The sequence below is a fragment of the Cucurbita moschata genome, unplaced genomic scaffold, assembly GCF_002738365.1.
Source record: "Cucurbita moschata cultivar Rifu unplaced genomic scaffold, Cmos_1.0 Cmo_Scf00044, whole genome shotgun sequence".
Taxonomy (NCBI): Eukaryota; Viridiplantae; Streptophyta; class Magnoliopsida; order Cucurbitales; family Cucurbitaceae; genus Cucurbita; species Cucurbita moschata.
The window spans coordinates 307,347-334,388 of NW_019268560.1; the positions used below are offsets into that span (position 1 = coordinate 307,347).

The following is a 27,042-nucleotide window of genomic DNA, read 5'->3' on the forward strand; positions in this document are numbered from 1 at the left end:
AAAAAAAAAAAAAAAAAAAAAAAAAAAAAAAAAAAAAAAAAAAAAAATCAACATAGTTTTAACTTAAATATTGTCTTAAAACCTTAGATATTGTAGTATATAAGTAATAATATTTATAATATATAATAAGCACCCAAGTTCATTGGAACCCAATTTCACAAACTTTGGGCTTATTAGCCAAAATAAAGTATAATAGGCTGAAATAAAATAATGGACAATGTGTAAAGTGATGAAAATGTAATTGTAAGGCACAGAAAATATTTTAAAAAATAACTGATTTATTATAATTTGTAATGGATATATATATATATGAAAGGGGCGAGGCGGGGAGGGGAATTGGGTGGGGATGGGGACGCCGTCCCCAGCCCCGTTTATCGAACAGGAAGAAATCTCTCCCCTTTCCCCATTTAAACGGGGATTTCCCACCCAATTTGGGACGGGCCCCCACAAGGCCCTAGCTCCGCAGGATAAATGGACATCTCTAGCTTTATCTAACTGCAACCCATAGCATCCAACGGCCTCCCAAGCACGAAGAATGTTGATGGTGTGAAGATTGGGTGACTCTAATAGCTAACAGAAGAATAAAGATTATGTAAATGGACAACTTGTTTGTTGCATTGAAGAATGTTGATGGTGTGAATATTGGGCGAGTCTAATAGATAGCAGAAGAGTAAGGATTGTGTTAAGATTTACCAACTTCATTTTTTGTTGTGGGTATCCAGTAGTTGATTATTGGAATTTGGGCTAAGGTATCAGCACTAGAAGTCCAAAAGAATGTGGTCATTGAAAAACAGATGGCACATACAGCAAGTGTTATGAACCCCTCATCTCACCGGCCAAGTCCCATGGCACCACCTCCTACACTTCTAAAACGCAACACCATCTAATAGGAATCACGGTGTTCCAAATGTTCCAACTGGACCTATTACACGATTCAAGGCAAAGAAAATTCAACAAACATTCATTCTTATCTACAAAATTGGATTGGCTCGGTTCAACCATCAAATATTTGCACGGTTGAAGTTGGAAAACTTTAAAATATCAACAACAGGGTTTGAACCTACACGAGTGAAGCCCAATGGATTTCAAGTTTGTCTCCTTAGCCACTCAAACATATCAACGTTTGTTGGAAGACTTTATTGTTTTTTTTTTCATTTTCATTTTGTAATAGTCAAATGATCAAAATTGACTTCATCTTTTGGGGAGATTAAAGGGGATTGGGATTGAATCCCGGCCACAAACGTCTTTTGTCGGGAGACTATAAATACCCACAATATGTTAGGTAAAAATCAGATTGGTGAATGAATGAAATTGAGATCTCGAATTGAGACGCTTTCCTTAGAAATTCGAGCATCAATTTTGTCATTTCTAAATTTCAAACAATTCTTGTGGTAGAATTGCATCCGAGCCATTCAATCAAGCCTTGATCAAGTTCGATTGTGGAGCCATTCAATCAAGCCTTGATCAAGTTCGATTGTGGAACCATTCAATCAAGCCTTGATCAAGTTCGACTGTGGAACCATTCAATCAAGCCTTGATCAAGTTCGATTGAGCTATTCAATCAAGCCTTGATCAAGTTCGATTGCAGAGTGACTCAATTTAAAACAAGGTTCCAAATCTTGCTTCTAGATTCATTCAATCAAACCTTGATCAAGTTCGAGGATGAAATGACTCAATTTAGAACAAGGTTCCCCATTCAATCAAGTCTTGATCAAGTTCGATTGTGAAGGGACTCAATTTAGAACAAGGTTCCAAATCTTGCTTCCAGATCTTCGATCGTAAGAGGTAATCTAATTCTAGCCTTATCTCTTGGTTGATCCAAATTTCGTATAAGGAGGTGTTAATTACTTTGATTCAAGGGTTCTTGCTTCAACCTAACATATTGTGGGTATTTTTACATAACATATTGTGGTAGAATTGCATCCGAGCTTTTGTTGAAGCAAGAACCCTTGAATCAAAGTAATTAATACCTCTTTATATGAAATTTGGATCAACCAAGAGATAAGGCTAGAATTAGATTACCTCTTACGATCGAAGATCTAGAAACAAGATTTGGAAACTTGTTCCAAATTGAGTCACTTCACAATCGAACTTGATCAAGGCTTGGGGAACCTTGTTCTAAATTGTTCTAAATTGAGTCATTTCACCCTCGAACTTGATCAAGGTTTTGATTGAATGAATCTAGAAGCAAGATTTGGAACCTTGTTCTAAATTGAGCATTTCACCATCGAACTTGATCAAGGCTTTTGATTGAATGGAGCACTTCACAATCGAACTTGATCAAGGGTTGATTGAATGGATCTAGAAGCAAGATTTGAAACCTTGTTTTAAATTGAGTCACTCCACAATCGAACTTGATCTAAGGCTTGATTGAATGGCTCGGATGCAATTCTACCACAAGAATTACTTAAAACTTAGAAATGACAAAATTAATTTCAATTTCATTCATTCACCAATCTGATTTTTACATAACATATTGTGGGTATTTACAGTCTCCCGACAAAAGACGTTTGTGGCCGGGATTCAATCCCAATTCCCTTCAATCTCCACAAAAGACGAAGTCAATTTTGACCATTTGACCATTACAAAATGAAACGAAAAAACAATAAAGTCTTCCAACAAACGTTATGTTTGAGTAGCTAAGGAGACAAACTTGAAATCTATTGGGCTTCACTCGGGTAGATTCAAACCCTGTTGGTGATATTTTAAAGTTTTTCAACTTCAACCGTACAAATATTCAATTGTCCTTCGTCAATCGTATCAGCTTCTAATTCTAGAAATGATGGTTGAACCGAGCCGATCCAATTTTGTAGATGAAGAATGAATGTTTGTTGAATCTTCTTCGCCTTGGATCGTGTAATAGGTCCAGTTGGAACTTTGGAACACCATGATTCTTATCACCATCATTGGCGGAAAGACCTATTCAATCGAGCTAAATGACCGATATAGGGAAACAAGAATAAAACTATAGGAGATCATATGAGTACCAACTGTAACGACCCGACTTATCCTGACGGTAGCAGTCAGAGCCGTTATGAAAGATAATGCGATTTATTTGGAAAAAAGATGAAAATCATGCAAAATTTTATTAGAAATCACGTGCGGGGTACCCTTTAAAATTCCGCAAAACAATGCCGCCTAAAGCTATTTAAAACAAGGAGGAAATTTGAATCAAAGGAAGTCTGATGTGTCCGCCTAGTTCCCACAAACTAGGCATCCACAACATAGTTTAAATTAATACAAAAGAGCGGAAACGTCTCTCACACAAAAAAATGAGACTACAAGAAAAACATAAAAATCCTTGAATCGCCCCGTGACTGACTTTGGCATCCTACTCGTCACCTCCGTGCCACAGCTTCGCCTGAAAAATCATTTACAAAAAAAACAGGGTGAGTATAAAAATACTCAGTAAGGAACTCCCCTATTGGGAGTCAACATATGAATCGTCATAAGGCGATCAGCCAAAACATGCGGCAGGTGATTATTGCCACTACCACCTCAACACCATTTTCAATCCTTAAAGTGGTTATTCCTAGTTGGTTACCCAAAACACACCGCGTGTAACCACTACCATGAGGACCTCACCTCCTTATTTCCTCCCATTGACTATCAACGGCTGGTTACCCGATACACACAGCGTGTAACCATTATTGGATAGTCTTTTCTAGAATCACCCTAAAGGTGACTAGTGGTGGCTAGTTACCCGAATCACACAGCGAGTAACTATTACCACAATCCTTGCTCATGGCTACCTACAAGCACATTATGTCGGCAATAGACACATATCGTCAGACTGCCCAACCTAACCATATTACTCTACGATCCGAATACACAACATTCCGATTACGCAACCATCCGATTTCACAACCATCAGAATATACGACAATCAGAATACATAGCAATTAGGATACATGTCAACCAGGTTGCATAATATTACACACAAAGATCAGATTGTTCCTGGCAAACGGATTACCCAGCACCTAGCCCACAGACGATTCTGTTCGACCCATTTTCAAAAAAACAAAACGTTTATTTTCAACAGGCGAGTCCCTTACCTGAGGAGCTGCGTTCTTGGCCTTTCCTAATCAACGACGATCCGACTCCCCTCGAATTGAGCCTTCCTTCTACGTAGGCGTTGAACCTTTGCTACGTCTAAACCTCTTGAGGTCGGTTTGGGCAACGACGATGTCGTTCCCTTGCGGCGGCGATGTGGTGCTGGGCGGATGTTTTCTGATATGAGAAGGGGTGCGGAAACAATCGGTTGCGGGGCCGGACCATTGGGTGGCCGTGGCTGAAGGGAGAAATGTGAAACAAAAACAAGAAAAGAGAAGGAAGGGTGGCGGCTGGGGCAATGGGTTTCCTCCTATTGAACCTTAGGTTTATTTATTTATTTTTTTTTTTTATTGGGTCGTGGGCCCAAAACGTGGGCCTTACAATATTCCCCCAAAAAGAAACTTTCGTCCTCGAAAGCTTCACTTAAATACATAAGGTTTGTGCTACTTACTTTCCGCTCTGAAGAGCTCAGGGTATCTGCTCATCATGTCCTCCTCTCGTTCCCAAGTGGCTTCTTCCAGCTGGTGATTTCGCCATAATACCTTGACCAACACGATCTCTCGATTACGTAGGGTTTTCACTTCTCTATCCATTATTTGCACTGGTTCCTCTTCATAGTTCAAACTCTTATCCAACCGTAGAGGTTTGAAATCTATCACATATGATGGGTCAGATATGTATAGTCGCACCATCGATACATGGAACACATTGGGACTCCTGAGAGTATAGGTGGTAAGGCCAACCGGTAAGCTACTTGTCCCACTCGCTCCAAAATCTCAAATGGTCCAATGAAGCGTAGGCTTAACTTCCCTTTGCGCCCGAACCTAAGAACGCCTTTCATGGGAGCCACCTTAAGGAATACTTTGTCTCCCACCTCAAATTCCAAATCTCTTCGTCTCACATCTGCATAACTCTTTTGCCTGCTTTATGCCGTAAGCATTCTAGCCCTTATTTTCTGGATAGCCTCATTAGTTGCTTGCACTAAATCGGAGCCCAACAACTTGCGTTCTCCCACTTCGTCCCAACACACTGGGGATCGACACTTCTTCCCATATAAGGCCTCAAACGGTGCCATACCCAACGTCGCTTGATAACTGTTGTTATAAGCGAACTCTATGAGATGCAGGTGTGTGTCCCAGCTACCGGCAAAGTCCAACATACAGGCTCGTAACATGTCCTCCAGAATCTGTTTAAACGTTCGATTTGCCCATCCGTCTATGGGTGGAATGCTGTACTAAACTCTAGCCGTGTACCCAACGCTTTCTGAAGGCTTTTCCAAAACTTTGATGTGAAACGGGGATCCCTATCTGACACAATGGATACCGGTACCCCGTGCAATCTTGTTACCTCTTTCAAGTACAACTGAGCTCATTTATCCACGGAATAAGTGGACTTCCCTGGGAGGAAGTGAGCTGACTTTATCCACTCGTCAGGAGGCAGAAAACTCCAACACTGCAGTCACAGGTACGCTCTCTATTCTTGGGTATTACGCACGGGTCTTATTTGATTCTGGGTCAACCCACTCTTTTATCTCCACTAATCTTGTAAAACACGTAAGAGTAGAAGTTGAACCGCTAGGGTACGAGTTGTCTGTGGATACTCCAGCAGGGGTAAGTATGGAAGCCTTCGAGAGGGTAAAGGACTGTCAGTTGTGTGTGTCAAACCACACGATGGATGTGACACTGGTAGTCCTAGATATGGCCAATTTTGACGTCATCTTAGGGATGTTATGGTTAGCTAAAAACCATGCATCCATCGATTGCTTCAACAAGGAGGTGGTGTTCAGACCTCCTGGTCAACCAAGCTTCAAGTTCAAGGGGACCAGGGAGGGAACGGTCTCGAGGATAGTCTCAGCATTAAAGGCAAGGAAGATGTTATCTCAGGGTGCTTGGTGGATATTAGCTCATGTGGTGGAATTAGGGCGAACTGAGGCGAGCATTAACTCAGTGCCAGTAGTGAGAGAATTCGTGGACGTGTTCCCAGAAGATCTCCGGGCCTACCCCCAGAGCGTGAGATGGAATTCGAAATTGTACTTGAGCCAGGAACAACCCCTATATCAAGAGCCCCGTACAGAATGGCCCCTGCGAACTGAAAGAACTAAAGTTGCAACTTCAAGAGCTACTAAGCAAAGGCTTTATACGACCAAGTGTGTCTCCTTGGGGATCCCTAGTGATATTTGTGAAGAAGAAGGACGGCTCTATGCGCTTATGCATGGACTATCGGGAACTTAACAAAGTGACAATTAAAAACAAGTATCCTTTGCCCCGAATCGACGACCTGTTCGACCAGTTGCAAGGAGCAGTTGTGTTCTCAAAGATTGATTTACTGTCAGGCTACCATCAGTTAAGGATTAAGGAGGGTGATATCTCAAAGACAGCCTTTCGCACAAGGTATGGACATTACGAGTTTAGGGTAATGTCGTTTGGCTTGACCAACGCTCTAGCAGCATTTATGGGGTTGATGAACAAAGTGCTCAGAGAGTTTTTAGACAACTTCGTGATCGTCTTCATCGATGATATCCTGGTGTATTCCAAAACTAGGGAACAACACAAGGAACATCTCCGGAAAGTACTGACCACTCTGAGAACAAACAAGTTGTTAGCAAAGTTCTCCAAGTGTGAATTCTGGGCAGAACATGTGGGATTTCTTGGGCATGTAGTTTCAAGCATGGGAATCACCGTAGACCCAACAAAGATTGAAGCGGTGACGAATTGGCCTCGCCCAACCACAGTGACGGAAGTACAGAGTTTCCTTAGACTAGCAGGGTATTATCAGCAGTTTGTGCAGGATTTCACCAAGATCGCCACCCCCCTCACTGAGTTGACCAAGAAAGGAAAGTTGTTCACCTGGAATGATCAGTGTGAGGTTAGTTTCAAAGAACTCAAACAGAGGTTAGTATCTGCCCCGATACTCACTGTACCGTCAAGAGATGGAGGCTTTGTAGTGTACAGCGATGCTTCAAAAAGTGGGTTAGGATGTGTCCTCATGCAACGTGGGAAGGTTATTGCCTATGCTTCACGTCAACTAAAAGAATACGAGCGAAACTATCCCACCCACGACCTAGAACTCGCAGCAGTGGTATTTGCATTGAAGATTTGGAGACACTACCTTTATGGAGAAAGGACCAAAATTTTCACTGACCACAAGAGCCTTAAATACTTCTTTACTTAGAAGGAGTTGAACATGAGACAACGCAGGTGGTTGGAGTTAGTTAAAGACTATGACGTGGAGATACTCTATCACCCGGGAAAGGCGAATGTGGTAGCAGATGCGTTGAGCCGAAAATCAGCACACACGTCTGCACTAATCACTACACAAAAAGCGATCCAGCAGGATCTGGAACGCGCCCGGGTAGCGGTGGCCATGGGGGAGGTCGTCGCTCAATTGGCCCAGTTAACGATACAACCGACCTTGAGGCAGCGTCTTATTGATAAACAGCATGGTGATCCAGATTTGGTTGGAAAAAGACGTTTGATAGATGGCAATCAGACAGAGGAGTTTTCATTGACAACAGATGGGGGGCTCTTGTACCATGGGCGGTTGTGTGTGCCAAATGAAGAAGAACTAAAGGTAGAAATCCTAGCCGAGGCTCACCACTCGCCATTCGCCCTGCATCCTAGCAATACCAAGATGTATCAAGATTTGAAGCGACATTATTGGTGGCGGAATATAAAACGTGATGTGGCCGAGTTCATGAGCAAGTGTCTAGTTTGTCAACAAGTCAAAGCCCCAAGGCAGAAGCCGGCTAGGCTATTACAACCACTTAGTGTACCTGAATGGAAGTGGGAGAACATCGCCATGGACTTTATCATGGGATTACCAAGGACGGCCAGAGGCTACACAGTTATATGGGTTGTGGTTGATAGGCTCACAAAGTCAGCTCACTTCCTCCCAGGGAAGTCCACTTATTCCGTGGATAAATGAGCTCAGTTGTACTTGAAAGAGGTAACAAGATTGCACGGGGTACCGCTATCCATTGTGTCAGATAGGGATCCCCACTTCACATCAAAGTTTTGGAAAAGCCTTCAGAAAGCGTTGGGTACACGGCTAGAGTTTAGTACAGCATTCCACCCACAGACGGATGGGCAAACTGAATGTTTAAACCAGATTCTGGAGAACATGTTACGGGCCTATATGGTGGACTTTGCCGGTAGCTGGGACACACACTTGCATCTCATAGAGTTCGCTTATAACAACAGTTATCAAGCGACGTTGGGTATGGCACCTTTTGAGGCCTTATACGGGAAGAAGTGTCGATCCCCATTGTGTTGGGACGAAATGGGAGAACGCAAGTTGTTGGGCCCCGATTTAGTGCAGGCAACTAATGAGGCTATCCAGAAAATAAGGGCTAGAATGCGTACGGCACAAAGCAGACAAAAGAGTTATGCAGATGTGAGACGAAGAGATTTGGAATTTGAGGTGGGAGACAAAGTATTCCTTAAGGTGGCTCCCATGAAAGGCGTTCTTAGGTTCGGGCGCAAAGGGAAGTTAAGTCCACGCTTCATTGGACCATTTGAGATTTTGGAGCGAGTGGGACAAGTAGCTTACCGGTTGGCCCTACCACCTATACTCTCAGGAGTCCACAATGTGTTCCATGTATCGATGTTGCGACTATACATATCTGACCCATCACATGTGATAGATTTCAAACCTCTACGGTTGGATAAGAGTTTGAACTATGAGGAGGAACCAGTGCAAATTGTGGATAGAAAAGTGAAAACCCTACGTAATCGAGAGATCGCGTTGGTCAAGGTATTATGGCGGAATCACCAACTGGAAGAAGCCACTTGGGAACGAGAGGAGGAAATGATGAGCAAATACCCTGAGCTCTTCAGAGCGAAAAGTAAGTAGCGCAAGCCTTATGTATTTAAGTGAAGCTCTCGAGGACGAAAGTTTCTTTTTGGGGGAATATTGTAAGGCCCACGTTTTGGGCCCACGACCCAATAAAAATAAATAAATAAATAAACCTACGGTTCAATAGGAAGAAACCCATTACCCTAGCCGCGACCCTTCCTTCTCTTTTCTTTTTTTTTTTTTTTTTTGTTTCACGTTTCTCCCTTCAGCCACGGCCCCGCAACCGATTGTTTCCACACCGTTCCGTGCCCCTTCCCATATCAGAAAACATCCGCCCAGCACCACATAGCCGCCGCAAGGGAACGACATCGTCGTTGCCAAAACCGACCTCAAGAGGGTTAGACGTAGCAAAGGTTCAACGCCTACGTAGGAGGAAGGCTCAATTCGAGGGGAGTCAGATCGTCGTTGATTGGGAAAGGCCAAGAACGCAGCTCCTCAGGTAAGGGACTCGCCTGTTGAAAATAAATGTTTTGTTTTTTGAAAATGGGTCGAACAGAATCGTCTGTGGGCTAGGTGCTGGGTAATCCGTTGCCAGGAACAATCTGATCTCTGTGTGTAATATTATGCAACTTGGTTGACATGTATCCTGATTGCTATGTATTATGATTGTCGTATATTTTGATTGTTGTATGTTCTGATTGTCGTATATTTTGATTGTTGTATGTTCTGATTGTCGTATATTCTGATGGTTGTGTAATCGAATGGTTGTGAAATCGGATGGTTGTGAAATCGGATGGTTGTGTAATTGGAATGTTGTGTATTCGGATCGTAGAGTAATATGGTTAGGTTGGGCAGTCTGACGATATGTGTCTATTGCCGACATAATGTGCTTGTAGGTAGCCATGAGCAAGGATTGTGGTAATAGTTACTCGCGGTGTGATTCGAGTAACTAGCCACCACTAGTCACCTTTGGGGTGATTCTAGAAAAGACTATCCAGTAATGGTTACACGCTGTGTGTATCGGGTAATCAATCGTTGATAGTCAATGGGAGGAAATAAAGAGGTGAGGTCCTCGTGGTAGTGGTTACACGTTGTGTGTTTTGGGTAACCAACTAGGAATAACCACTTTAAGGATTGAAAGTGACATTGAGGTGGTGGTGGTGGCAATAATCACCTGCTGCGTGTTTTGGTTGATCGCCTTATGACGATTCATATATTGACCCCCAATAGGGGAGTTCCTTACTGAGTATAAAATATACTCACCCTGTTTTTTTTAAATGATTTTTCAGGCGAAGCTGTGGCACGGAAGTGACGAGTAGGATGCCAAAGTCAGTAACGGAGCGATTCAAGGATTTTTATGTTTTTCTCGTAGTCTCATTTTTGTGGGAGAAACGTTTCCACTCTTTTGTATTAATTTAAACTATGTTGTGGCCGCCTAGTTTGCCACATCAGACTTCCTTTGATTCAAATTTCCTCGTTTTAAATAGCTTTAGGCGGCATTGTTTTGCAAAATTTTAGAGGGGTACCCCGCACGTGATTTCTAATAAAATTCTGCATGGTTTTCATCCTTTTCCATAACGGCCCTGACCGCTACTGTCAGGATAAGTCGGGTCGTTACAATCGGGACGTTTGTGGCCGAGATTCAATCTCAGTTCCCTTCAATCTCCACAAAAGACGAAGTCAATTTTGACCATTTGACCATTACAAAATGAAAAAGAAAAAACAATAAAGTCTTTCAACAAACATTATGTTTGAGTAGCTAAGGAGACAAACTCGAAATCTATTGGGCTTCACTCGGGTAGATTCAAACCCTGTTGTTGATATTTTAAAGTTTTCCAACTTCAACCGTACAAATATTCAATTGTCCTTCGTCAATCGTATCAGCTTCTAATTCTAGAAATGAATCCTTTTCGCCTTGGATCGTGTAATAGGTCCAGTTGGAACATTTGGAACACCGTGATTCTTATCACCATCATTGACGGAAAGACCCGTTCAATCGAGCTAAATGACAGATATAGGGAAACAAGAATAAAACTATTGGAGATCATATGAGATTCTTTCCGATGTCTGACAGCATCTTATTACACTCTCCTATTGGCTCCATTAAACTAAAAGTTCTTCAAGGAAAAATGTTTACCAGAAAAGACCATTGCATGGAAATGATGGTGTTATTTTTATTCTAGTGGGTGAAGACTAAAAAGGATGGACAACTTTCCTCAACCTCATTGAAAATTGCCCCCATCGTTCACCAAAAAACCTGATCAATAACCAAAACCTATTCACCTCAGAATAGAAAGAAAAACCACAACTTTTCCTATCAACCCTCACAGCCCTTGCTTACCATTAAAAAACCATCACAAAAGCCAGAAAATCCAAAGGCAGCTACAGAAACTTACCTTTCATTTCGATCCTCAACAAAAAGGGAAGATGGTCATCACAGAGGTTTTCCCATCCCAGTCCCTATCCTATGGATACATTGGTGATCATTACTCATAAACCCTTCCACCACGATTGGTTCATGAAACACATAAGCATATAATCTCTATTCAGTGATTTTTGCCATCCAAATCCTTTTAAGGCGGACAAAGCGATCAATGACACAAACTGAAGATAAACCTGAATAGAGGAGAAAAAATTGGACTGTAAAAATTTCCAAACCCATGATGCAAACATAACTCGCAACAAACCCAAGAGATTTTGTTGAATCCAATCACATGGATAGGTCGAAAAACACATCTCAGAACAAACCCAATCGAAAGAAGCAGATTCAAACAACCTACATGCCTTTTTGATGAACGGCTACAATACTTCGACTCTTTTGATGGTAGTGCTCCTCTTGAGATGAACGGTGTTGACAAACGGTCACTCTAATATGATGACTCAAACTCTAAACCTTAGCCCTACTTGGAAGAGAAGAAACCCTAATGCCAAAAAGGAAATAATTCTAAAAACCCTATATTTTAGATGAGAGAGGTACATTTGTATATGCATGCAGAAGACCCTAATCTAAAAGAATATATAATTACAATAAATAACAACTATACATAAAAAAAGATTTTAAAAAAACATATATTATAATAGAAATGAAGACCTGCAACTTCAACTGCCTGTCAGTCAGTAAGGGAACAACGAAAACCAAGGGATACCAAGAAGAAATTATCAAAATAGGGCAAGCCAGAGGCTATCAAATGGATCCTCTATCTGAAAAGTGATAGAGTTGTGGGAATAGAGCACAAAGGGTTTCATCTCCACCCAAGTATCCTCCAAAATATAATAGTTAGCGCCTTCGCCCATCAAACAATTAAAATTTGAGAAGATAAAAGGAAAACATGAAGCAATGGCAGTCTACGGACTAGAACCCTTAAACTAAACTTGAGAATCATTTGATCGAATAACCAAACATTCAAATAAGAAATCAATTGCCAAATTGTACAAAAGGAACCCAACTTTCATGGAGGAAAAAGAAACAAAAGAAGACAGAAGGGTCAAATCAAAATAATAAATAAATAAACAACTGCAACACAAACACTAGACCTACAAAATTGACGCCCCAAAAGGAACCCAACAGGCCCTAACCTAGCTAAAATTGAGGAAGAAAAGGGTTTAAAGAATAAAACCAACAAATAATTACAAAAGTTGTTAAACACAGACGCCCAATGTGAGGCGATAAACCTAGCTAAATTTGAAACAACATTTGACGTGAAGAACCACGGTCAAACAGAGAAGACTCACCTTGATGAATTGCATGAACTCACTGCAATGATTGTTGACAAATTCCTTTCTTGGACCAGCAGGGTTGGCAAGCTCTTCCATGACTCCCCCCGCAAGCTCCAAAACCCTCACAATTCTCTGCAGGAATGGAACACAAAAATTGGCCGTAAGAAATCTTGTGGTACAATTAAAGACCATGCAAAGAACTAGAAACAAAAAATTTAGGGTATAGAAAGTTAGTCCAACCTTCTCCACATTTTGAAGGCGTTGCAACGAAGTATTCTGGGTCAGCGGATCCATCAAGAGCTATCCTGGCTGTGACAAATCTCACAGCAATTAAGAATTTTAAACTAACTGATCTGTGAACAAAATAAAATTAAGAGAATAAATAAATAAAGCTAAAATAGTGTACGCATAACTGTTAACATCTCTTAAACTTAAATTGTTGAAATAATGAATTACAAGTCGAATTTCCATGACTAGCGGCGTTCCTAATCAAAAGAATTCAAATGAACTTTGGAAGGAACATCAAATTGTGAGTCATAACCGATCACAGGTTTCAGATATTATTGAACATCTGATAAAGATAAAATTCAAACATATAATAGGAAAGAACATCTGATAAGGAAATTAAAGTACGCTTGTTTAACCTTGAACATTTTCTATATCTTTTTACATCATGAAGTACGAAGCACATAGACGGCTATTAACGGATCTTATTTCAAGTAAATTCGAAGTATCAGTGATTATTGGTTAATGAAGGAGATAATTTAAATTTAAAGAAAAGGCTCATCGTGTTCTCCCCAACTATAATCTACAAATCTACAAATAAAAGTACGGTGGAAGTTGTTGGGTCGATCAAACTAACTCCTACAAGCTTAGGACTAAAAGAGAATTGGATAATACAATATATTACTTAATAAAGAAGACACGGAGATGCTAAAAGATTCATGGTTACCGAAACAGAGCAATTTCCAGAAGAGACCGAACAGATACAAATTTGATTAAAGCCCCAATTGATTAACATATGCAACAAATCAAAAGGCAAAACACGGCTGTTCGAGAAGTCCCAATTTGCGGAAGGATGTGTTTTATTTCTCGTTGCTATTTGGCTATTGTTTATGAAAATTCAAAATTCAAAAAAAAAAAAAAAATCAAAACAACGCCACCATTCTTTCATCATTAGACAAGTCCTAATTTGTGTTTTCTAGTGAGAAGAAACGCATAGATGAAGATCGGGAAAATACCAGTAAAAAATAGGAGTGAGGATGCGGCGGGGGCAGCACTGATCGGGAGAGAAGCGGCGACGGCACTGGGATGCTGAAACGGAGGAGACGGCCGGGAAGAAGAAGAAAAAGAAGGTGAGAGTGAGTGAGAGAGGAAGATGGAAAAGGTTTGGGTTTTTTTTCTTTCGTTTATTATTTTATTTATTTATTTTTATTTTTTTTTGTTATCGAGTTTCATTAGAGTAGACATATGAAATTAAGTTATTTTATTAATTAAGAATGTTGGTTGAAATGTATTTATTTTTTATTGCATTTTGCACCTGACATTTTTTTTTTTTTTTTTTTTGTCAAAATATTTAAGTACAATTGATGTGTATTCTTGGATATTATGTGTGGGTGTTATTATGCACTTTTATATCTTAACAACTTTTGTTAAACATTTAAAAAAAAAAATCTTTTTAAATATGATTAAAATATAGGTTTATATATATGCAGTAGTTAAATAGGGGCGGTTTGAAAACACAAAATTAGTAAGTTTAAGACTGGGTTAGTCCATGGTCCTCGCTCTAAAGTACACTCCCATCCACAACCAGCTCTTAGTTAAAGAAAAAAAAAATGGAGTAAAACTTAGTAAGTAGCCTACTTTGTGGGCCCTTACAGGTGACCTTAAGCTAGGATATTACTTCTTGTTATCTTTCCAGAAACGAAACCTTTGAGATTATCATCTTTCCAGAAACGAAACCTTTGAGATTATCATGACATGCATCATATTTTCGCCCGAAAAAAGTCTAAAATAACCCTCAACTTTTCTCCCCATGAGCACACAGGTGGTGTTATCATAGTCATGTCATCCATGATCTTAAAAATAGAATACAAGGTTGTGTATGATGAAGATATTTGAGTGGTGTGGGTTAAAAAAACCAAGAACAAGGTACAGGAAAGCAGAAAACAGAGGAAAGGAATTCAATAGGTATTGTTTTGAAAATTTCGTGGTTTTGTTTGGTGATTGTTATGATGATGTGCAAACTTGAGAATGGAGGGGTGTGTGTGAAGAGGTTGCCGGCCATTGAAGCTCGAGAGTTAAGCTGATCTAAGCGCTTATATGGAGGTATGAAAATCCACACATGTGAAGTTTTAAATCTTGACAACTAATCAGAGTGAAATCCAGGTTGTAGGAGGTGATTTTAATGTTGGGACACAATGAGAATTAACAGGGAAGTTGGAAATCTGTAGAAATCACAAGGTTGAAGACGAGCGCATGAAGAAGGGCGGAAAGGCAACTGACAGGCACGACTGCCTGCATGTGGGAGAAGCACACCAAGCGTGTATTGTTTGGTACATCTCCTTTTGACCCGTTCTATGAAGATTGACCTATACTTATCTATAAAATTGTTAAAGATAGATTAGTTTGGGAGAAATGGTGTGGAATTACCCTTTTAAGCATACCCATCTCCTTTTGACCTGTTCTATTAAGATTGATCTATACTTATCTATAAAATTGTTAAATATAAGTTCATGAAATGGCGTGGAATTAATATCTATAAAATTGTTAAATATAAGTTCATGAAATGGCATGGAATTACCCTTTTAAGCATACACCACCGAAAAAAGGAGTTCGAAAACAAGTTCTTAACTTATTTTGTAATCTATGGGCATGTAGATCACATGATTAAGAGGTTAAAATAGTAATATATGCATAGATGATATGAATATCTATTTATATATTGTTATCGCTTGGGTAAGATGTAAACATGATATAAATGTGAATGTTCTATGAGTTGAACATTATAAATATATGAATACATGCTTAAGATGCGAGCATGTTATGTATGTTAGTGAAAAGATTATGACTCTTGAGCCATGGACAATGTATATGAGTATTACAACCTACTAATTTCTCCAGAATTCATGACCGACACGCTGTGTGCTAAGTTAGGAACATTGAGTATTCCTAACCATTGATATATATGATGTTACCGGCCGCCAGAGAAATTAGTAGACAGACCGTATTTGATCGAGAGTAAATCTTACATACAAGTTCGAAAATTCTAAAATTCTAAATAAGCATAGAGATGTAATGTTTAAACTATAATTTCCACATCATTGGTACTGTCCATAACAAAACCTATGTAAAGAATTCGTTTCCATCGTCTTAGTCATTTGATTAAACCCCAACTTTTCTACTTCATTTATTCATTCCAATTCCACAGCAGAAGGCAAGTAATCAATTCATTACTATTGTAATCATTCAGACGAAGTCGAAGTCGAAACTTCCATTCTGCACGCTCAATCGGTTTGTATCCACCTAATTCCAGAGCGGATGCCTACAGTATTCACAAAGTTCTCCAGCTTGTACGATCTTTCTCAATACTACATTTCTATAATAAGTGTTAGTCGTGCCCGAAACAAACTTTCAAGAACCACGGATTCGTGCCCCTACTGATTGAAATAAGAAATCATCAGAATCAAGTCAATTCAGATCGATGCAAAGCTAAATAATGATAAAGTTCGCCACAACATGCCAACCTAACTTTAAGCACCAGAACGTTTTTGGTTTTTGGGTGAAGTACAGTTTCATATTTTAAAAATGTAAACATCATAGAGAATAGATTGTCAACTAGTGGTGTAACATCTAATTTGCCGTACATGTAAGTGATTCTACAGCCAATTATAAAGTTCCAGACATATTGTAAAAATATGCCTTCAAAAGGCAAATTGCCACTCAACAATCGAACAAGCCATGAACTAATACACTTTGGAGATCATCTAACTCTAGGCGAACGAAACTAAATAGAGCCAAAAGAAATCCTCCAAGGAGAGTTCCAAAACCTTTCTCAAGCCTCTACATGTTAAAGTCTTTGTATAAGTGACAGGAGGCTTAGAAATCTAGAAGTCTCGCCATCTATATTCTTCATGTAATTTTATTGTTTTCAAGAGAGCTTTGATTTTACCATTCTTCGTTTTCCTTTTTTTTCCTCGAGTATAATAAGATTGAATTAAATGCTAGTCACATAGATTAGTAGTTTGTATTTGCAGAGTATTTGATCTTCAATTAAAACTAGTTGTGCCTAGTTTGGGGTGTGATTACTAAATCTAATTTCCTAGTCTTCAAAGGCAGAAAATATCTAGATAGAAGATTGTGTTTTTGTGTGCTCGTCTCTATATATAGCTAATAAGTATCAGAGTGACAGACCCTTAATGCATGGACATACAGGAGGACCAATAAAGAAGAAAAGAGTCGGAAGCGAGCATGCATGAGTGAGGAGCCAATGAGAGAGAGTTATTAAGTCAACTAGAAGGGGCAGAGTTTGGATATCAAGTGAAGAAATCATCAGGTTACAAGGGGGTTGGGAGGGATTGGAATCTCTAAATCTAAATCTCCCTTGTTTTTCTTCGAATTCAATATAAATTGAGGTACCTTGGTGCATATGAATCAATATGAACTTCATTCTTCCAGAGGAAAGGCTAGAGTTTGATAAAAGAGAGCATCGTCAGAGCTCTACTCTTCGGTCTCTTTGAATTTAGAATTCAAAACAAAATGCTGTCAAAGAAAAATTGAGAGAATTTAACGNCTCCTTAGGGGCCGGCGTTAAAAGGTATGATATTTTTGGGGCTTATATGTAGAACGTAAAAGTCTGGACTGTTACTAGCATGAAGTTTTGAAAGGTTAAACAATTAAAGGTTATTATACGGATTTCAATCTAGGGAGCAAGTCATGTGCTGTGACCAACATGCTTTTAGTAAAGTATGGAACCTTGTGGTGTTTCCATGGGACACAAGCAGCTTTTTGGACCCAATGCTTCTAATTGTTATTTGTGTTCAAATGCCCATAATGCATGTTGGATTCTCCTTTTTTTGTCCTCCTAAAATTGGACTTCGAATTTGTGGACCCCTGGGAGTTAATCAGACAGCTATTTGTGTTCATACAAGTGTATTATAGTGAGAACCTTCATATGATCATTTAATTATGTACGACGATGATTCTTAACCAAGAAAGTAATATATGATCACAATCGTTTTACGTTTGAGCTTTTTTATGATTTCGTGTTCATGTCAAAGCTAATTCTCGTCATAGATCACTTGTAAAAGCCTAAAATTAGTTGTAATTATTGCATTGCTAGTTCCAGGGTGCGCAAAGATCTATGGTAGTTGAGTTCACATTTAAGTGCTTATTGTGATCAAAGCACATGACATTTGATAGATTGTATATATAATTGTAACATAATTGTTACATGAATAAAAGAGAGCATTTGATAGATTATACAGAAAAATGTGTCTGTAGTGCAGTACATGTATAAGTAGCTCATGTCATCTTGAAAGTTGATACATAGCCTATGGCTATGGATGATCGGGCGGATTCGGATGCGTTTTCGGCCCATTATAGTCAATATGGTAGACAAGTTCATCGGCACCGTCGATACTTTTTTCATATTCATGTGTGTTGGAGGAAATTTCTTGTTTATGATCCTGCATTTTGGAATATCCATATGTTAGGGTGGCGGAATCCATTCCAAAAGCCAAAATCAAAGAAGTTAGTATTAATTTAGCATACCTTGACTCTGTGATATTCATGTTCTGGGTTGGAAAATGATGTATCAAGGTACTTCCTTGCAGGTCTTCCTTCAGAGGCGAAAGTCTGAGGATGAGAATGAAAGGGATCCACAGAAAGAAGATAGAAGAGGGCAGTAAAGAGCAGGAAACATTGAATAAAATGTGAGTATCTCATTTCTTGACTTTGTCTGCCAAAATAAAGATGAGGTTATCTTGGGATGGAAAGAGATGGGTTTGCAGCAATATATATAGGCCAGGCTTATGATTTTGTTGCTAATTCAGAATGAAACAGACACAATACCAACCAAGAATCCAGACAACTGCCTCTGTCTTCAACCCATTTACCTTTTTTTCAGCCGACTTAACTGGTTGAAATTTCACGTGTTCGTTCCATGCCAAACAGAACCTCTCATGGCATGGCCAGATTGTTCATCGCTGTTTTTACTCTTTGGCTCTCTCTCTCTCTCCCCCCTATCTTTATCCTGTCAGTTACATGGTAATAGATGCTCGATGCCATTTTAGGAAAATAAAATCCTGCATTTTCTTTCCTGGTTTTAAAAAAATGAAAAAAAGCCCATCTTTTCGCTGTCTCTAGATCTATTCTTACTCGAGTGATAAGTTTGGATTTTGGATGATGGGTGTAACGGCCCAAAGCCGGTATCAGATATTGCTTTGTTTTAAGGCTTGGCATCCCCTCCCCTCCCCTCCCCTCCCCTCCCCTCCCCTCGGGCAAAAATACACTACTTTTCACTGTTTGGATTATGGCCACTTGTTAAACTCCTTTTTTGAGTGGTTGAGAGGAGATGCCTTGTCTCCTTGGCTTCTTTTGTACTCTCTAAAATTTCGGTAATGAAAACTTTGCCTCTTATTTTATATATATATATAATAAGATAAAAAAATGACCAAGAAAGTTAACTGATAAGAAGTAATTTCATTGACAAACGAAATTACAAAATGGGGTGGGGTGGGGTGGGGGGAGTCTCAAACCAAGGATTTACAAAAAAACTTCTCCAACTGGACAAAAAGGCTTCCATATTTACACCGAGATATAGCAAGAAAGCTATAAAAAAATCTTTCAAAGGACTGCTACTATTCAGTAAACATTTTCTGATTTGTTCCATACTGTGTGGCCCAAAAAAGCTCTAAAAAGATTCATCCATAGAAATTTCTTCACATTTTTGAAAGGGTGATCCATGAGTCTAAGTAATAGGAGACAGCTATAATAATAAGCAGTACCACAGTCTAATCAAAAACTAAAAGGGCAAGTGTGGAGTATGTGACCTCGTGACTCCAAACCTTGTTTGCATTGGACACACCATCGAGGGAAACTCAATGAGTAGGAGATCCCAATATTTCATCCTTAAAATTCCATTCTTTAGATAGTTCACTTCATAAAGGAAAATGATAATATTTTTCCAGAAACCTTAACGTTCCACCCTTTCAAGAATGCAAAAGTCATAGTACGAAAAAACCTCAACATGGCTTTCTTTTGGAATCTGTGGAAAAAAAGAAATCGAAGTATATTTGCCTAAAGGCACAGACCTACACAAGACCTACACAAAACTTTTCGACAATGATGTTTACCAAGCTATATCTTGGTGTAAACTATCTAATGTTTTTACTTCCTATAGTTATACCTCCCTTATTGCAAATTGGGAAGGTATTTTGTAAATACCATAAATTATACATATATCAGAAGTTGTCATTCTTACTTTTGTAAATTTGATTGAGGATTTAAATTTCAATCATCAATGAAATTTTCTCCTACAACAAAAAATATTTTTGGAGGAAATTATCAAACATATATCAAAAGCTTTCAAATAATAAGAAATAATAATAACCCACAAGATCTTCATTGATGCATCAAGAAACAACTATACACAAAGTAGCAAATGTTTGAACCATGAATTGAGTAAGTTAAATTAAGTCATTCTTACTGTTATCATTTTCTTCATCATCACCACTGCGACTCTTAAAGAATGGGGTCAGGTAGTTCCTATTCAAAGCTGTAAATGATGCAGTGCTGAGGAAAAAAGAGTGAGGCATTTTATTGATGATTCAATAAACAGAAAAGGTCTGAAAATGAAAGAAGGATATTAGATGTCACCTCTCATGGAACTCTCTAAGTTTCATTTTGATTCTACTCCTTGATGACCCTTCATCACTATCAGGAGCAATGTAGCCATTGCTCACATCAGAGTTCTGAGAGAAAGACGGACAAGAGATTAAAAGGTCTTGAGTTTCATTAACTATTACTGTAGCACAATAGACCTAGCACATGAATCACAGAGACCAATTTTCCAGGTATCATGGTTATTCTGAAAAGAAGTACACAGAAATTTATACATCATCCAGCTTAAACACTACATATCAAAGAATTTAATAATGAGAGGTAGAAGAACCGCTTGATCGAACTTTTTTGTTGTTAAATGAGCATGAAACGATAGAACCCACAGACACTTGATAGGACCTGAGCACATGATCACACAAAGGAGGTTGAGGAAAGATTATTTGACTTAGTCTGGAAGTAACATTCTCAAACAAGCTATTTTTATCAATTACGGGAAATTTTATCTTTTCATTAATATTGTAACACTTCCCCTCATTTGTGAAGTTTGAAATCTCATAGAAGGTCCAACAAGTGAAAAGTGATTGTTTGGGAAAGAAACACCATTATAGGAACTCTAACATAGGGCCTCTCTAAGATCATGTTAAATTACAACTAAACCGAAAAGCTTAAGCTAATGATACATTTAATTTTTTTAGCAATGCTTTAACAATTTATTGTGCGAAAAACCCTAAACATTCTCTGCATTCTCTTTACTTTCTCTCAATCTTCCCCTCCCCTAATTAACAGCAGGATTTAGTTGAACAACCATGGAATCCCAACTCGTAAATACTAACAATAACTTTCCTCTAAAGGGCCTTTTCCCTCCTGAGGAAATCTCCAAATCCATTTCAAAAGCAAGGAAGTCCTCCTTTTCTGGAGCAACCCCGCACTAAGACCCTCGGGGGAAGTGGGTAGAGAGACCCGACACCATCTAACAACTTACTGCCAGGTCTATATACCCCTTCCAAATGAAATCACTCATCTTTTCCATAGAACTTATGGCTTTCATAAGACCTCCAAGAAATGAGAAGAAGTATATGTGCTGGTTATTCAAGCCAGCATGGTCTAAAGTCACTCTTCTCCCTTTCGGGAGTACAAGACACCACCACTTATCAACCTTTGCTCTAAACTTATCCACAATCGGTTCCCAAAAAAAGCAAGCATGATGACCTACTCAAAACTTAACTCTTCACATCTCAGCTCTCTCTTTTAAACTATTCCTTGTCCTCTTTCCACGGTCACGCTAAATTAACTATATTAAAACTCGTGAATTATAAGGTTGCAAGTACATGGTTACAAGTACCAAGCCTTCTCTTTTATACTTGCTCCCTCCTTATTTAAACTCTTCCTAACCCTACTCCAACAGCACTATTCCGATTCTCCTTACCCCACTTTGAATTAGTAAATTACATGGGCAATTCACTCATGAACTTATATAAAAGAAAAATCTTTAGGCTAGATCCCTCGTACACTATCTTTTATCTTTTTTTTTTTTTTTTTTCCGTAAGAAATGCAAAGGAATATACTCCATACNTTTTAGATTTTTTTTTTTTTTTTTTTCCGTAAGAAATGCAAAGGAATATACTCCATACAAGGATACAAAACAGCCCAAGTGTCAGGTGTAGGGAGCACCCCCTAAAACTAAAGAAAGAGTCTTCCAGTCATTAATAATCATAAGTAGACAGTATTTACAATAATTTTGTGAAGAAAAATTCACCAAGAAGCCATATTTTGTACAAAATTACAAAAGAAATCAAGACGCTATTTTCCCTCATTCAGCATAAAAATAGATTCGGCCAAAAGATCGGAACCATGTCACATGGAATAAGAAATTACACTGAGAAGGGTAGGGGAGCATTCTTATTGGATGTAAAATATTTTCCTCTATTCCACTCCATGTTCATTTTACTCATGTATATGATTGGCACAGCAGTATTCATGGTTAACTTGTCTAAAATAACTATCTTAGAGTGTTCATATCTTGCACATTTGGGCATGTAACTTGGAACATTCATAAAGCTCTTGCATGCAACTAAAACAACTCTGTATACCAGAGCATTGATAAAGAAAGAAAGCAAGGAAAGAGTAAAAAAGAAACAAAATTCATAAAACGTACTTCAGTCAAAGAGTATTCATGGTCATCACTGTCACCTACAACTTGTAAAGCTTCTAGCATCGTACCAGTTGAACCTCCAATAAGTAACACCTGAAAGTTTTCAAAGTGATAAGAAAAAGAGAAGAATATGAAATCTTGTGTAATGACCCTACTTTTTTAAGTTTAATTATGGTTGCTACTAGAAAAAGAGAAGAATATGAAATATTTCTTATCCTAAATGTAGTAGCAACCATATTTAAAATATCGTGCAAAATCATATTTCCTATCCTAACAAGAAGGTCCTCAATTATATTTCTACAATCGCAAGAGCTAGATGCCTCAAAGAAACAACTCCAAACCACTCCTGCAAAATCATATCTCCAAAGAATATGGTCAAGTCCCTAGTCGCCCATCTATTAAGAATGCAACAAAGTAGCCCTCTACCAAGCTGGACATCCTCCTGAAATTCGATCTGGGGTGTCAACTCTTTCGCACATGACCTACCATGAGAAGTACTTAACGTTCTTGGAAATTTTCACTTTTCACACCAAGGTAAAGATAGAACCGCTAGAAGGGACTTACCAAATAATCCCTTACCAAATAATTGAAGAAGAAACTGCAAGAAAAGCCTTTGGATGAGCTAGGACTCCAAAGGAAAACACATTCTCCTAGAACTTAAATAAAACTCTCCGATCAAAGATAAAAGAGCCAGAATATCCATCGTTTCTCTATCAGATTACGAAGAATGGAACTCAAACAAATGCAATAAGAGAGCTCTCGAAGTGAGAAATGGCAGCAACCATTGAATGATTCTTCTAAGCTACCTTTTGTTTCTATGGATTTCAAAACAAGAGCTTTTTACCTCCTTTTCTTTCTCTTCAAAGGGTATGAAATCGAGGAAAAGGAAAATTAGAGAAGATAGGGTTTAAAGTTATATTCTATAGCTTATATAATTGTGTCTGTGAGTTCTGCGGAGAAAAAATTATTATGGAAGAAAAAATGAACAAAATTTAATATCCAAGCTTGAAATGTCAAAGTTTCCAATAAATGTTCTTCCTTCACTACACTCCCTGTCTACCAAACCCAACTTCCAAGCCATCATATCTATCCATTCACTAGTTGTCTCTCCATCTTCCCACATCATCCAAACTTCCAGAAATATCCTAAATGCTCTTCAATCCATTTTGTTCTTTTCGTCTATGTTGGATGGGATCCCTTAATTTATCATCTAGTCTTAACATTAAGATTGCTTTTTTTTTTTTTTTTTTTCTTTCTAATAAGGAGCTGAACTTTCAATGAGAAATATGAAAGAATATACAAGGACATACAAAAAACAAGTCCACAAAAGAAAGGCCACAATTAACTAAAGAAAGGGCTTCTAATCCAAGAGATCGAGACCAAGCTAATAAATACAAAAGTCCAATGAACAGGCACCCACAAGGTTAAACCTAACACTTTTTGAGAAATACATTGGAGAACTCCAGCACTTTTCCAGCTAATACTCTACAATGATTGAATTTGTTTAATCCGCTATTTACTCCACTCCAGCATTATGCAGCAAAATTGGCATCTCTTTAAGTCATCCTTACAACACGAATCATGAGGAACACAGTAGCACAATAGCTGATCGGATTTCTAAATTCAATTTTTTATAGTATAACCACTACGTAAAGAAAATTTATTATCTTGGCAAAAACTAATCCAAAAAATTATTCACCAGATTTTGATATAAGCAAAAAAAAAAAAAAAAAAAACATGAACTTCTACCGTCAATACAACTATTGCAGTAGTTGCCGTGAAAATTGTCTGCCCGTGTCCATCTGGAAGATCATGTATTGATTGAAGAGCAAGAGCAAACGCCATAGCCCCACGAAGTCCTATTCAAAATTTATAACACTTAGAACTATATTCAAATAATGGACCCCTCTCCCCAAACAATATTAAATGAATAAATGAATAGGAAATTATGCTCCTTACCACTATACCAAAGTGCCTTCTGATGATTTGAAGGTATTTTTCGATGGGCAGGCCGAACTAAGTTGACTAAATATGCACAAGAAAAGACATTTGCAGCCCTAGGAAATATCACACAAAATACTACAGTCAAACACACAGATAGAAACATCTGAAAGTGAGAAAGAAAACATGTCCAAAGTACTGTTTTTATTTTTGGACAAGAAACAGCATATTGATAGAGAAAAGGGCATCCAAGTAAATGGAGGATAAGCTATCCTCTCAACTCAACTGAGAACTAAATGAACTATAAAAAGGCTATCCAATTTGTTTTAATTAGAATGTACTGTAAAGAATCATGTACGTAACTACATTCAAAAGTTTTAAGAAACAAAAGAAATAGAATCTCCAAAGATGCAACCTTCCGTGAAAGCTTAATGATCTAGGGTTGGCAAATAAGAGAGAAGAAATCAGCAGCAATACCTTGCGACACCAATAAATAGCTGAGGTGAACATTGAGTGAATTAAGGAACCACAAGAAATTAATATCAATAAAGAAAAACAGTAAAAGTAGACTGTTAAACAAAGGTGTGGATACAATTGAGAAAAAAATGAATCCAACATGTGACCAGCTATGTTGCTCCATTGCAATATCTAAGCCCATATATATAAATCTGGACGACAAAAGACAAAAAAGAAAAGTGATAAAAAAAAACTTGTGAGCATCAAGTAGGTAAAGGATCCTTGATTGAGGCTAGATAAACATTGGTCAAGGCTCCCTTACATAAATGTCTCTGCCAGAGATGATATTAAGTGAAAGAATTCCGCAACAAATTGTTGTGAAGACTCTGATAAGTTTGAATATGTATAATGCTTCATCACCTAAAGAAACATAAAATATTACATGCGTGACAACAATTAGTATGAACGTATTGAACTACAAAACAAACCAAAAGGGGAAAAAAAAAAAAGGTAGAGAAAGGACATCTGTCATCTCTACTCACCATTCCTGTGAACAATATTGATACAATACCAGACAAACCAAAACCTTCTGCAAGCATGTACCTGTAGTAAAAGATATCACGCTAAACTCTATCAACGTAAAAGGTAGCTATAACAAAAATGACAAAACTTTAGGGGAAAAGAAGATTGCTTACGAGAAATACGGGAAAAGAACAAAAAGACAGCACTCCAAATTTTGAAGACTGGACAGAGGAACGAGCAAGTTCAGATACAGAAAAGTCAAAGAACCTTATGCTAAGTTTTTGTTCGAAGAAGAGTGCATTATAATTTGGTAATCAACAAGTTCTTTAAGTGTTTAGAACTTACTTGTCAATGTCCAATCCAGCATACTTAAAAAGGTTCTGAGAATTAAGGCTCAACATGACATCAGAAAAGTGGAATGAAAATAAATATATAGCTAAAGACAACAAAGATAAGATTGAGCATAAAAGGATATCAATGCAGACGTAAATCCAACTCCAAGACCTGCAGTTCCACAGATGATAAGTATCGTTTAGAACTTCCATTTATTTTATTCAATAATCAAGACAACTGTATTAATGGTTAGGAAGTTATAAAACAAGGTCAGGCAGTAAACAGCACAAGACTTTTGAGATGTACATTTCTTCTAAAAATGATTTAAGTTTTGATAGTTATATTGGTATATCAGAAGTCTTCAATGACCTACAACAAGATAGCTGATATTTCTAGAGGATTTTGTAGTTGAGACTAGTTAGGTGCCGGTTTAGAGCTAGAAGGCATCTTGTTTTGCCAGAATTCTAGTCTTGGAAGGTTTCCAAATCATTGACTTATTTTTTTTTTTTTTATTTTATAAACAAGCCATTTTTATACTAAAAGAAAATGATGAGAAGGTTTCATAAATTATTGATGCATTTAAACCAGAGTTTTGGAAGATCATTTTATCCATGCTTTTTCCTCCTTCCAAGATTACTGAAGACATTTTATCTCCCAAATCAAAGACGTTGTCCTTACAAAGGCTTAGTACCCTACAGGAATTGCTATTTAACGAACTCATAACAAAGTAACTCATGTTACCTTTAACTAACAATAACTACTCAACTAATTAATAAACCAACAAGCTAATAAAAATAAGTATCAACTGAACAACAACCAACATTGAAGTAATTAGCAACAAGCTACTACTAGCAGTTACATACCACTCTCACAATATCAACTGGAGTTATTTTAAGTATCCACATAGATGCCTAACGAATTAAATGTATTGCTTCTCATGAGTTCTCTAGAATTGTAGAATACAACGGATGTAAAAGAAAAGGAGAAAAAGAAGATCGTCTAGAGACAAGATAAGAGAAAGATAACCTGCTGACAGTGAGCCAACAAAAGTCTCAAGAAATCTAACAATCACAAAGAAAAAGTTCTTTCCAGAATAAGCATGACTTCTAACCAAGGACATTGTTCTGCAAAAGTGATTCTAATTAGAATAAATTCAATAATGATGGAAATGCAAGAGAAAAAAAAAAAAAAAAAAAAAAAAAAAAAAAAAAAAAAAAAAAAAAAAAAAAAAA

At 38.0% G+C, this 27,042-nt stretch overlaps 2 protein-coding genes and 1 long non-coding RNA gene across 10 annotated transcripts in view; all 3 read right to left on the minus strand.

The window, feature by feature from the left end:
• Nucleotides 1-13,963, minus strand: part of LOC111434405 (mediator of RNA polymerase II transcription subunit 11) — an 18,412-nt gene extending 4,449 nt beyond the window's left edge. For 3 of the 6 annotated variants that reach the window (XM_023071868.1, XM_023071869.1, XM_023071867.1), the window contains exons 1-2: nucleotides 13,806-13,950; nucleotides 12,580-12,873 (exon numbers count right to left, since the gene is read on the minus strand). In XM_023071868.1, coding sequence (XP_022927636.1) covers nucleotides 12,580-12,858 — 279 coding nt within the window. In that variant the 5' untranslated portion in view covers nucleotides 12,859-12,873; nucleotides 13,806-13,950. Of the gene's footprint in view, nucleotides 1-12,579; nucleotides 12,918-13,805 lie in introns of all 6 variants that reach the window. The other 3 variants (XM_023071873.1, XM_023071872.1, XM_023071870.1) reach the window with 3 other exon arrangements.
• Nucleotides 13,964-15,772: 1,809 nt separating this feature from the next.
• Nucleotides 15,773-27,042, minus strand: part of LOC111434211 (sodium/hydrogen exchanger 6-like) — a 13,653-nt gene continuing 2,383 nt past the window's right edge. For 2 of the 3 annotated variants that reach the window (XM_023071598.1, XM_023071595.1), the window contains 14 exons: nucleotides 26,837-26,934; nucleotides 25,953-25,981; nucleotides 25,823-25,854; nucleotides 25,651-25,698; nucleotides 25,498-25,558; nucleotides 25,278-25,375; nucleotides 25,092-25,167; nucleotides 24,977-24,996; nucleotides 24,518-24,615; nucleotides 24,308-24,417; nucleotides 22,562-22,651; nucleotides 20,443-20,537; nucleotides 20,273-20,358; nucleotides 15,773-16,223 (listed from right to left, as the gene is read on the minus strand). In XM_023071598.1, the coding sequence (XP_022927366.1) occupies nucleotides 16,198-16,223; nucleotides 20,273-20,358; nucleotides 20,443-20,537; nucleotides 22,562-22,651; nucleotides 24,308-24,417; nucleotides 24,518-24,615; nucleotides 24,977-24,996; nucleotides 25,092-25,167; nucleotides 25,278-25,375; nucleotides 25,498-25,558; nucleotides 25,651-25,698; nucleotides 25,823-25,854; nucleotides 25,953-25,981; nucleotides 26,837-26,934 (967 nt within the window). In that variant the 3' untranslated portion in view covers nucleotides 15,773-16,197. The remainder of the gene's footprint in view (nucleotides 16,224-20,272; nucleotides 20,359-20,442; nucleotides 20,538-22,561; nucleotides 22,652-24,307; nucleotides 24,418-24,517; nucleotides 24,616-24,976; nucleotides 24,997-25,091; nucleotides 25,168-25,277; nucleotides 25,376-25,497; nucleotides 25,559-25,650; nucleotides 25,699-25,822; nucleotides 25,855-25,952; nucleotides 25,982-26,836; nucleotides 26,935-27,042) is intronic. The other variant, XM_023071596.1, reaches the window with a different exon arrangement.
• LOC111434212 lies at nucleotides 17,939-18,425 on the minus strand. The gene is made up of 2 exons (XR_002708906.1): nucleotides 18,337-18,425; nucleotides 17,939-18,251 (listed from the first exon to the last, which is right to left on the minus strand). It is a non-coding gene; the product is annotated as an uncharacterized LOC111434212 (long non-coding RNA).